The sequence below is a fragment of the Pinus tabuliformis genome, chromosome 9, assembly GCF_031772625.1.
Source record: "Pinus tabuliformis cultivar Carrire ecotype Pingquan chromosome 9, CPIR1, whole genome shotgun sequence".
In the NCBI taxonomy this organism is placed as follows: Eukaryota; Viridiplantae; Streptophyta; class Pinopsida; order Pinales; family Pinaceae; genus Pinus; species Pinus tabuliformis.
Window position 1 is genome coordinate 261323523 of NC_142307.1, and position 13225 is coordinate 261336747.

Here is a 13225-nt window from a genome sequence, read left to right on the forward strand (position 1 = left end):
TTCTAAACGTGTTTCTAACATTAGTTTTCATTAAGTAATACATTTGACTAGACTGAGCAAAACCAACATATGGTTGCATAGAGATAGTAGAAGAAAAAACCATAGTGCCACCCTAGAGGGAAGGTCTGCTAACAAAACTACAACCCATGGAGGAGCTCAAGTGGAGGTAGAAACATTGATGAGAGTCGTCGATGTGCCTGCCAATTTTGGGCCCTTGCCACGAGATGGTATGGGTTTAGTTCAAGCCAACTAAAGAGCTAAATCTCGATGCTCAAGGGACATGTCCCTATGCTAAGCCTCTATGTCATTGAGTTGGAGGAATATTTCTCTCTTGGCTTCATTTCGCTCCAACGTTTTTTTCCTAAGAAAGCCTTGACATGTCAGTGAAGCTTAATCATAATGAGTTGTTGATTCTACCATCTATGAGAGTGGCGTGGGTCTGGTGCCCACTCAATGATTGAGGCCGAGACTTCAACATCAGAGAATTCATCTCAATTGGACATAAATTCTGCGACTACATGGTGAATTTCCTACTAGATATGTTTAGGGGCTTGGATGTGGAATCTCTAAATAGCATAGTGGGCGTGCAAGTGGCCCCTGGCACTACTCTCAACCAACTTGGAAGAGCCTCGTCGACTCTTGGCATGTTGATGAGGGATGGGTGCAGAAGCCAACGAAACAACGAGTAAGTAGTGTAGAGAAAGAGTAACATACTTCTACCCTAGTGAACACAATGCTAAGACAATGACGAGGCTAGGGAGGGAATGACTAGGCATGGAGTAGGCACAAAGTTGGGTGGCAAACCAAGAGTTAATCGAATAGATAGAAAGCATGAAATGCATATAAAGAGAGATAGAGTGCCACCCAAAGGAGATGAGCTCAAAGTCAGTGTTGAGGCTAGGGAAGGGCTGATAGAGCGGGATGAGGGGATAAAACAAGTCGACAGGTCGAGTGTTAAGCGATGTAGACTAAAAAACGATGAAATTATAGGGCATTTTTGATCAAGAGAAGGGTTGAATGTTGTCAGCATTCCAAAGAAAATGCCACCCCACCAAAGAGTGGTCAAATGAAGACAAGAAATGATAACAAACTTTATAAAATCACCACCACAAAATGTAAAGAATTAATTGCTTACCCAATTAAAGAAATTGTATATGTCTCTATTTGTTGTTGGAAGAGATGAGGTCTAGGAAAGGAAGTAGGGAATGATCCTTGCATCAACTACTAAAACCTGAAAACTCCTCTACAGTGACGAATTCCCTCCACCAATTGCCAATGTTTTCCAATTTCTCAAATTCGCCTCTCGGCAACACTTCTCTAGAGCCCCTAACAACCTCCATTAAAATATTAGGAGTGCACCAATGTTGGGTGATAAGCTCTTTGGGGGAGGTTGGGTCAGGGGGACCTAGTATTGACTCTTGGTGAAAGGTGGGAACAATGAAACAAAATAAGAAACAAACTTGATAAGTGACAAGTTGCCTCAGAGCCTCTGTTGTAACAATCTCTCTTTCCTTGTCGCGCCACATATTAAACATTAGGGCCATCTCTAGATCCTTCCGCTGATTACCCACAAGATGTAATGAATGTGTTTGAATGATGTATAACATCATTGCACAATGTGTGAGCTAGGTTGAGGGTGAGATGGCCATGCCTTCCCCCTCAGTTAAGTCAAGTGATGGTGGTGGGCCTGTCCCACCTCCCGCTCCAAAAAAAAAACATTCACAATGTTTCTCACCCCATATGAGAAAACTATTTAATCTATATGGTAGTGCTAATATTTGAACAAAAAATTACACAAAAATAATAAAATTTTGTAGTTTTATTAATAAACCTATAACTACTAATAACCTATTCACTAGATACATATATCATAAAGTCACAAATTCATAAATAAAAACACATTTGTACTGATTTGTTAAAGTTTTAACTCTTTTTTATTTCAACATAAACACATTAGTCATTTCAAGCATCTAGAACATTGGTGAGACTCTTTGCAAATCGATTCCAAATACCAAATCAATTCCAAACACCAAACTCTAGAACAATACCACTAATTTGTTAAAATTTCTAATTTTTTCTAACTATGCCATTTCAACTGTTGTAGAACATCATGAACAGATTAACCATTTCAATATTCCAAAACATGTGCACCTACAATATTAATACATTCAAGTTACTCGTTCACAAATATTGGGATGTCATGGAACTTTTCTAGAAACTCTTTTCTTGCAGATACACGTTTTCTGACACGAAACATCATTTTCCACTTGCAGAGATAGTAATAAATTCCCACAAAACTACAACTACACCACAAGTAGAGATATCTAAACTTTATGATCACAAATTTGCTTTCCAGCCTTTGTTTTATGCCCACTGCTTCTTTTGGGAGGCTCAAACATGGACCCACTCGTGGTTTAAGATCTGTATCCCTGTTCACACACAAAATCCCCATTTTCTTGACCGCCTTTCACTCGTATGCATCCCCGTGCTCCCTCGACCTTTCCTCCAGTCTTCCACGTGCATTTTCTGCGTTACCCAGATTCAGAGCACTTCTATATAAACCTCTTATACCCTCCACTGATCCATATGCCCTTCACTTTCTGCTAATACCAGATCATTCTCACGCCCTTCTCTTTGGATCAAACCAAAAAATTTTGATATTTTTCGTGTTGCGTTATCTGCTAATTCCACAGCCATGACTGGGACCTCATCAGAACAATATTCCTCGGTCCACGACCTAACAGTCAAGGTGATTTGTAGTTTAATTTTAATTTAATTCTTTGATTTGTTTTCTCTGATATTATTATTCTCTACACCCATTTATGATTTGCATATGAGATTCTGAATGGATTGTGTTAAATTGTATGCAGGACATTAGGGGTAATGACGTGGATCTCAGCCTCTACAAAGGCAAGGTTTTACTTATTGTCAATGTTGCCTCTCAATGGTAATTCTACATTCTACATTTTGCTTCAGTTTGGGATCAATGATTTCATAATGGGTTTAATTTAGGTTATTAGAAAGAAAACGAAAAAATTTATAAAGCTGTGTCTCTGTAATTTTTCAAATCAGGTTCTTTATAAGATTTAGTTCTAAAATAATGTGTGACAAACAAAATATTGATGGACTATGCAGGGCTATTTGTTTTTTAACTGAAATTATCCCATTTATAAACTTGACAAATTGGGGCCACTCTGTTCTTTGTCTTGCAGTGGGTTGACTACGTCTAACTACACTCAGTTGAATGAAGTGTATGCAAAGTATAAGGATCAAGGTACTATCCAAACATACATGGTTAACCTCATTAAATGATTCTTACATTTCCTTACCGTCCTATTATATCCAGTGGTTGTTGATCTGTTGATAATAGCATGTGTCTTAGACAAGGAAGGTCAAAATGCTTTACCTTTTTAATGGTATGGGATTAGCATCCTTAGGTCAATTCTTTTATTTGAGTCTGTTGAAAATTTTGCATTACTTTAAACCAACTTCTAGTTCTGTTCCCATTCTCCCTTAAGTCAATTCTTTTATTTGAGTCAAAATTATGCATTACTTTAAACCAACTTCTAGTTCTGTTCCCATTCTCCCATTCCTGTCTTGACAATATATTAGTCTATTACTGATCAGTGTTATGCCCACAATATTTTTTTTCCAGGATTAGAAATACTTGCTTTCCCATGCAATCAGTTTGGTGGACAGGAACCAGGTGATAATGCACAGATTGCAGAAGTGGCCTGCACTCGTTTTAAAGCAGAGTTTCCCATATTTGACAAGGTCTTCATCTTATTTCTGTTTTTTATACCTTCTCAGATTTACTACTTCTTGTCATACAAGAGGTGGATTAACTTAAAAGTAACTAATCCATCAGGTTGATTCTTGAGATCCTTGGTGCTAAATTGGCATCTCTGTAATGTAGGTGGAAGTTAATGGGAGCAGTGCAGCTCCCGTGTACAAGTTCTTGAAGTCCAGTAAAGGTGGGATTTTTGGAGAAGACATAAAGTGGAACTTCACTAAGTTTCTAGTGGACAAAGATGGAAATGTTGTTGAACGATATGCACCAACTACGTCTCCATTGAGCATTGAGGTGTCTAGACAAACCACCTTTTCTTAGTTCCATGCCTTCTTTGCAGAGATTCTAGCTGTCTGCTTAGTCCTTTTGCATACAAACTTGACATTGAAAGGGTTTTGATTTAATGGGATGCATACCTTAAAGGATTAGTTACTCATATTCTCCATTACAAACATAGTTACTAATTTTTTCCATTTCGTGTTTGCAGAAAGATGTGAAGAAGTTGTTAGGAATTGCTTGATTCTGTTAAGAAAATACCCTTTCTTGTTGGGAAAATAGAAGAAGCGGCAATTCAACATGATAGTGTTCTATCCCTGGCACAGATTCAAGGGAGCATTGTTAGGCAGTTTGTCAGTTTATCAAAGTACCTATTTTGTTCAGTTGCACAACATTCAAGGCAGCATTGTTAAACAGTTTGTCTGTTGATGCAAGTATTGCATCCACTATGTTATGTGGCATTTCGATTAGTTTTTTAATCATATATTTCAATGCAATTTTAACTTCTTGAACTATCATTGAATGAAAAATGATGTGGATATGTTTGTTTTGCACTAATAGCTTAATTTTAATCTCAACACTATGCAGGACCCTCCTCGTCTTTATATCTTCAAATGGAGCCTGTAATATGCTATTTTCAAAATTTATATATCATTTTAAAAAATCTCTCTCATTATTTTTTAAAATATATAATTTTTAATTTATTTATATGATTTTAGATTTATTTAATTAAAAAATAATAATTATAAATAATATTTTTTAACAAATATAAACGCTTTTTAAAATATAAAATTTAAGAAAAGATTTGTACTTAGAGGGATCTTTATATTTAATTTTTGTATTTTTTTTTTAAATATAAAATTTAAGAAAAGATATGTACTTCAAGGGATCTTTATATTTGATACTTGACTTTTAAAGTTTTGGATTTTAGATGATTATGTGTACTTTTTTGTGTTTGAAATAAATTTTCTTTTTGAATTTACTAAGTATTATATATACTTTGAACTATCAAAAGGGCCACTTCAAAAATTACATGATGATTAAGATGAATAACAATAAAGTAAAAATGAAGAAGATGAATGGTAAAAAGTAATAGGAAGCTTGTAATAAATAACAAATAGATTACACAATGATCTTCTCAATCTGCTTTCTTAAGTTTTTTGTATAGTTGTGCCTACTTTCTTTCACATATTTCATATAGGTAATATGATAAAGGAGGTTGAAATCACACACCATTCAAACCTTTAATCTTAGATGTTATAGTGAAGGGCATACTCTATTTCTCCTTATTTCTAATATCATTCGTTGCTTTCTCTAACATCAATCATTTTGATATCAATGGTTGCTTTCTCTCACATCAATCCTTTTGATTTTCAGTGGTTACTTTCTCTAACATCAATCCTTTTCATTTTATGAAGCTTTAAAAAGAATCACATTTGTGAGACCAACAGAAGGGGACTTACACAAGGAATATTTATACAAATTAAGGAAATATTGGCAAATAAGAACTCTGGCCCCCAAAGGTGCACTTGGGATTATAAGAGAGTACGCCAACCATGGGATATTGACAACATAATCTTAGAATTTTGAGTTCAAGTGACATTTTATTGTAAATTCAGGTACCACTCCCAATAGAAGTTGGACAAATGAGACTTATATGACCTTTTGGTTTGTTTTCTTGCCATATGGACATCTACAGATGTAGATGTTGGAGTCATGTGACCTTTTGCTTTGTGATTCTCATTCTATCATCTCATGATTTGCATTGTCATGTGAACCTTTGCCTTTAATTATTTTCCATGATCATGATCTCAAATCATGTAACTGATTAATTATTCACTTCCTCACTACTAAATTCCTTTACTATGAGTAACATTTCATTCAATTATATTTAATCTATCATTTCAAAATAGTGGGAAATATTTATCATGTAGTAATTATCCATTGTATAAACACAAAATAGAATAAATTAAATGTATGTACTATACTAACTCTAAAATCAATGTACAAAGTAGAATAATGAATTTATTGTACACATGTCAAAATCAATGCACTATATTAAGAGCAATGCAACAAACAACTTTAAAATTAAAATGACCTATAAAAGTTATCCAATTAATGTGGATTGATACCAAAACCATTCTCTAGTAAAATTCTGCATTGAAGTACAAGTAAAACCTATGTCTGAATTTTATTAAACAAATAACATGTTTATATAGCATTGCATGAAGAGAAATACTACAACAAATTAAGAGATAAGTGCTCAATTAAATCATAAGAACTAGCAACTAAGCACACTAATAGAGATAGCTGGATAAATATCTCAATTAATCCATAAGAATATGTGATATGAAACCAAAAGGATTCATCACGTTCCAAACTACAATAATCTTTATAATACAAATAATAACATGACATGCTAAATACATATGCTAATCCCTATCATTCCTCATAACAACAAAAACATTATCCTGCAATGCTAAAGTTGAAGTGGAAATTGAAAAATATTGTTGTTGATGATGACCTTGCTTACCAATAAAGTAGAAAACAGTAGATCATTATTGAATCTAGTGAGACAATGACTTGTAATTTAAATTATTAGATAATGATATGCAAGTGCCTGAGGAACTCAGACATTAAAAAAAGAAGAAGAAATATTTAATAAAATTGTATGTTTAGACATATGATGTGCTCACTTCCTTACAAACCCCTAAAGTGTTGTCATGTACCTCACTAGGAAGAACATCAATATATAATTCACTACATTAATGAATTGAATATCTTCCACTAAATGTACCATAAAACTAGTAGGTAAATATTGCTAAAAAATACAAATAATTTCTGCTATTTAATTGTTTCGATTGTAGAAATGTAACACTTCATCTCTCCCCATCATGTAATTATAACTATGACTTAGTGTCACCATCAACCATGATGGTGGTGTTTTAATGACTTATGAACTGTGACAAACAATTAAATACAATGTGATTGCATTTTGCTAATTAATGAATAAAATGTGATGAACAATTGAATGAAGGGTGTAGCACTGGCATTGGCCATGATATGACAAAAATGAACTGATGAGGGGGTTGCAAGATTATTGTACCTACTCAACTAAACACCTTTCATTGAAAACCCATGTCACCAATTGCTAGAAATTAAATCTGAAAATTTTCCCTCTTTGCCCACTTTCCAAAATCCAGCTATTGAAAGATATTTGGGTATAAGTTGGGAAGCCAACCACCCATAGTTATGAGGGTATGGGAAGTAGTTACTATAGTTGAAAATTGTTAGCAAATGATACAACTAGTATTGATCTCATTTTTGTTAGTTGACCCACGAATTCCTTTGCCACAAGCCAGAAAATTATGAGTTTTATTGTGCAAGGGCAAGAGTGTCGACGAGTGAAGTTTCTTATGCTTCACTACCAACTTCCTCGAATCTCACTAGCCAGGTGAGATAATGGGACTATGTCTGAGGTTTATTGCCCTGAAATAAACTACAATAAAATTTATACAACATATTTGTACAGTAAAGCAAAGAAAATCATGTACAACAAAGAAACAAACAAAAAGGAGATGATACAAACAATCATGTACATAATGTAAAGTAACTAAATTGAAATTTAATGATGGGGCCAGCCCACGTGGTCCCGCCGCTGCAGTGCTGAGGTGTAAACAACCGTTGTGAATATAATAATGTGGTGGATCTGTTGGATAGTTATGTGGGTTGATTTGTAATCGGTGCCGTATGGATTTGTTTTTATGAGGGTTGTACCTTAACGCTCTGTCCTTTGAACATCTGTCCTCCTCGGGATCCCACGAATCCATCTAGGGTTTGGGTTTTCACCGTTTCGCGCCCACCTCACTCTTGTTATTTTGCTTAGTCTTTTTGCTCTGCAAGCTCTGTAACTCGCGGTCTTTTCCTCTGGGTGCGGTTTCCTGTTACTTGTTTGCTCGGTTCGCTGTTACGACTCCTGGTTACCCTCTCAGCTTCAGTCGTTGCTGTTTGGTCCGATATGGCCCTATTCCTCCGGCGTTTTATAATTGATTTGGTAAGTCTGGATGGCGTTGCATCTCGGTTTGCATGTCGAACGTTGCTGTGGTTTGAGTTTTCGTTATTTTCTTTCCTTAGAGGGTCCCCATCTCTGCATATGTTGTTTGTACCCTGTGTATGATTTCGATTTTCTTCTGTTGACAATGTCTGCCCCTGTGACTACTGCTTGCTTCCGACACCGGTTCGGCTCCTCTTCACGGTTCTTGATAACTCGATGGCGTCGTCCTCAGTTGGAATCTCTGCATGCTTATTCGGTGAGTTTGGGTTCTATGCCGGAATTTTTTTGTAACCTTCTTTTCCTATTCCTAATGTTGTGGCTCCTTCGTGAGCAGGGGTCCTCTCGGGGTTGGCTGGAAGTTATGGTTCTTCGAACAGGTAGGGCTCCGTTGCCTTTTGTCTGCTCACCTTTTCAGAGGGTTTTTTTCTTTTACCCAGTTTATACTGTGGCCTAATCTAATTCTTCCTGCGCATGTTCTTGCAGGTGTGACTGTTCGTGGTTACCGGTGTTTGAGCTTCCGGCAGTTCGGCAAAAATGGGTAGTTTTCCTTTTGGTGTTTGGCAACTTGTCTTAGGGTGTTTCGACTTCAACTGTTGAACTTGGTTACTGGTTTTAGACTGCTCTCCATATGTGCTTAACTCTTCGTTAGTTGCTAGGCGTGGGTATGGTGCTGAATCTCGTGCGAGTCGGTTTCTTGTTTGCTGTAGGGTTAATGTCTTCGACTGTGGTTTTAATTTAGGCTCTTAACGGGGACAGTATGTAAAGAAACTTATATTCGAAATCTATACATATATATTTTGACCGACTATGCGGTGTATTCGTATGAATTTTAATTTAGGTGAACGACAAGGACTTGTATCATTTTTTTCTACATACCTGTGATGAGGCTTTCTTTAATGGTCTGGTTGTGTGAGCTTTGGTTACTGCTTGTCGTCTAGCTTGTTATTCTTCCCTCTGGTCTCGAAACCTGTAGCAAACACGTTCGGCAGTCTTGCATGATACTATATTTGCACAAAAGCACAGTTTCTGGAAGCACGATAGGAATATATAAATATGCACAGAATGTTTTTCTTATTATTACTTCTTTGTTCTCTTACACGAAGTCGAACCCCTGCAATGGTTTGTTTCACCCATTTTATAATACTATTTACAAACAGTTTTGTAACTGCTGTCAGTTGTGTTGTTGGTTATAATAGTTGTTTCATATGTGGCTTTTCCATAGCTAGTTAGTACATTCTATTTTACATGTATTTCTCAACCGTAATATGGCTGTTTGGAAAACAAAAAACGCTACCTAATCACTATTGTTCCTAATTAAAATTAAAAACCATAACAGTATTGTTTTTCTTTGTTTTTTGGAAATTTAAAGAGTAAAGTAAAATAGATAAAAAAAAAAGCAAAGACAGATCTACTGTCCATCCAACGAACTGTGTCCTCTGTCCTTTTCGGAAACCACTGCCCTGTTAACCAGATGCTCCTGCATCATTTAAACAAGTTGAAAACAAACTAATAAATGAATTTGCACGTAGATATTTATGATAATGTCATGTCAGTCATAAGACCACACATGCATCTCTAAAATATGACATAATTTAATTAACAATTTTAGCCACTAATGTCAAAAATATTTGCTCATAAAAATTAACAATATAAAGTAAACTTTTTGGAGAAATATGCTGGAAAGATATAGGTTGTCAACTATATATTTTATTAATAAAAATATGAGTACACCATAATATTTTGGATGATTCCTGTGAGAATCTAGACCAAAAATAAACTCTAAACCAACTAGGATGTAAAAAGACTCATACATAGATACTTGAAATTCCAACATTAAATAAGACAAAGTGTGGAGAAACTTAGACACTTTCAATAAGATTGGATCAACAATATGTTCTGCAAAAGTGCACCAATTAGCACTAATATGACAAATATCAGGCCTTCTAACAACACAAGATAATGTAAGAAATAAATAACAACCTTGATAAAATAATCATAAATTGATGAGCTCACTTTCTTCTTGTTAGTTCTTGAAGGATTTTTGTTGTCACCAAAACAAGTAAGAAATTGTACTCTAGAATAAATTAATTAGAGAAAAAAACAACAACTTCAAAACTTATGCATATCTCTCCTCGCTAGTATTTTCCATCCTCCCATCTATGCTTTATGTTTAGTTTTATATTCTCCTTGTGTAATTGGAGAGAAAATTTGTTTTATAACTAAATGTTTTTATTATGTTAAACTCCTTTTATTTTTATTTCAAGAGAAGACAACTAAAACGCTCTTTCCTTAATTAATTAAATTTATATTAATAGGTGGGGTCCCCGATCATGTCCATGAAATATTTCATCAATCCTTGTAACTCCCATAAAACAAAGCATATACAAACATGATATGATCAATAATACCATCACCATAAAATCATTCATATGAACCATCTTGACATCCATCATCATTTACAAACAAGCATGTGAAATAATCATTGTGTCTCCCATCAACAATAATGCCATTGATACGTGTAACATAGTCAATAATATGGTGCCCCCAAAGTATGATAATTTGTAGTCTAAAATATGTCCAAATAAAGTAAAGTGAAAACATATCATGCCAAAGAAATAACTCATGTTAGCTCAAGAGGTCTTCTCAAGGTAGTCATGTAGAATGGCCTTTTCTCCTCCACCTTTTCTCCTTGTACCTCTAAACACATGTTTTGGAAGGAGATTTCTCTCCGCCCCCATCCTTCTTCTAGTGGAATGTAAATATGTGTATGTGATGAAGTGGCCTTAGAGGGAGCATGGGAATGCATGACTGACATATGAAACTTTGCCAATGCAAGATGAGTAGGGGAATCAAGGGGTTGATGAGCTTGGTATTATGTGGCCTGAGATAACACAGAAGGTACTTGAGGAGAAATGATCACAAGATGAATTGAGTGATGACAAATAGTAGGTTAATGTGCAAATACATATGCAATTCTAAAAGGGTTGGTCTCCCAACCATCATTATGTACAGGCTGCTACTGAGATACATGAGGTTTTTGGATTTCCATGATGCTAAGGATGTGGGAGAGGTACATTTTGTGAAGAAAGTGGATTAGGAGGGGGGGAAGGACGACAAACAACTTTAAAATTAAAATGACCTATAAAAGTTATCCAATTAATGTGGATTGATACCAAAACCATTCTCTAGTAAAATTCTGCATTGAAGTACAAGTAAAACCTATGTCTGAATTTTATTAAACAAATAACATGTTTATATAGCATTGCATGAAGAGAAATACTACAACAAATTAAGAGATAAGTGCTCAATTAAATCATAAGAACTAGCAACTAAGCACACTAATAGAGATAGCTGGGTAAATATCTCAATTAATCCATAAGAATATGTGATATGAAACCAAAAGGATTCATCACGTTCCAAACTACAATAATCTTTATAATACAAATAATAACATGACATGCTAAATACATATGCTAATCCCTATCATTCCTCATAACAACAAAAACATTATCCTGCAATGCTAAAGTTGAAGTGGAAATTGAAAAATATTGTTGTTGATGATGACCTTGCTTACCAATAAAGTAGAAAACAGTAGATCATTATTGAATCTAGTGAGACAATGACTTGTAATTTAAATTATTAGATAATGATATGCAAGTGCCTGAGGAACTCAAACATTAAAAAAAGAAGAAGAAATATTTAATAAAATTGTATGTTTAGACATATGATGTGCTCACTTCCTTACAAACCCCTAAAGTGTTTTCATGTACCTCACTAGGAAGAACATCCATATATAATTCACTACATTAATGAATTGAATATCTTCCACTAAATGTACCATAAAACTAGTAGGTAAATATTGCTAAAAATTACAAATAATTTCTGCTATTTAATTGTTTCGATTGTAGAAATGTAACACTTCATCTCTCCCCAGCATGTAATTATAACTATGACTTAGTGTCACCATCAACCATGATGGTGGTGTTTTAATGACTTATGAACTGTGACAAACAATTAAATACAGTGTGATTGCATTTTGCTAATTAATGAATAAAATGTGATGAACAATTGAATGAAGGGTGTAGCACTAGCATTGGCCATGATATGACAAAAATGCACTGATGAGGGGGTTGCAAGATTATTGTACCTACTCAACTAAACACCTTTCATTGAAAACCCATGTCACCAATTGCTAGAAATTAAATCTGAAAATTTTCCTTCTTTGCCCACTTTCCAAAATCCAGCTATTGAAAGATATTTGGGTATAAGTTGGGAAGCCAACCACCCATAGTTATGAGGGTATGGGAAGTAGTTACTATAGTTGAAAATTGTTAGCAAATGATACAACTAGTATTGATCTCATTTTTGTTAGTTGACCCACGAATTCCTTTGCCACAAGCCAGAAAATTATGAGTTTTATTGTGCAAGGGCAAGAGTGTCGACGAGTGAAGTTTCTTATGCTTCACTGCCAACTTCCTCGAATCTCACTAGCCAGGTGAGATAATGGGACTATGTCTGAGGTTTATTGCCCTGAAATAAACTACAATAAAATTTATACAACATATTTGTACAGTAAAGAAAAGAAAATCATGTACAACAAAGAAACAAACAAAAAGGAGATGATACAAACAATCATGTACATAATGTAAAGTAACTAAATTGAAATTTAATGATGGGGCCAGCCCACATGGTCCCGTCGCTGCAGTGCTGAGGTGTAAACAACCGTTGTTAATATAATAATGTGGTGGATCTGTTGGATAGTTATGTGGGTTGATTTGTAATCGGCGCCATATGGATTTGTTTTTATGAGGGTTGTACCTTAACGCTCTGTCCTTTGAACATCTGTCCTCCTCGGGATCCCACGAATCCGTCCAGGGTTTGGGTTTTCACCCTTTCGCGCCCACCTCACTCTTTTTATTTCACTTAGTCTTTTTGCTCTGCAAGCTCTGTAACTTGCGGTCTTTTCCTCTGGGTGCGGTTTCCTGTTACTTGTTTGCTCGGTTCGCTGTTACAACTCCTGGTTACCCTCGCAGCTTCAGTCGTTGTTGTTTGGTCCGATATGGCCCTATTCCTCCGGGGTTTTATAATTGATTTGGTAAGTCTGG

At 35.2% G+C, this 13225-nt stretch overlaps 1 protein-coding gene across 1 annotated transcript; it reads left to right on the forward strand.

The window, feature by feature from the left end:
* Nucleotides 1-2362: 2362 nt before the first annotated feature.
* On the forward strand, nt 2363-4581 carry LOC149148183 (putative phospholipid hydroperoxide glutathione peroxidase). Its single transcript, XM_089445226.1, has 6 exons — nt 2363-2749; nt 2871-2947; nt 3213-3274; nt 3656-3774; nt 3917-4084; nt 4278-4581. The coding sequence occupies exons 1-6, from the start codon at nt 2696-2698 to the stop codon at nt 4308-4310; spliced, it is 513 nt and encodes a 170-aa protein (XP_089301352.1). The 5' UTR covers nt 2363-2695; the 3' UTR covers nt 4311-4581.
* The last annotated feature ends 8644 nt before the right edge of the window (nt 4582-13225 follow it).

What these genes read in the sequence shown, in the direction of transcription:
- LOC149148183 (XM_089445226.1), top strand. Translation starts at nt 2,696, where the DNA reads ATGACTGGGACCTCATCAGAACAATATTCCTCGGTCCACGACCTAACA. An exon ending in GTCAATGTTGCCTCTCAATG is followed by an intron (nt 2,948 to 3,212) that starts GTAATTCTACAT and finishes TTTGTCTTGCAG; the next exon opens with TGGGTTGACTACGTCTAACT. An exon ending in AGTTTCCCATATTTGACAAG is followed by an intron (nt 3,775 to 3,916) that starts GTCTTCATCTTA and finishes TCTGTAATGTAG; the next exon opens with GTGGAAGTTAATGGGAGCAG.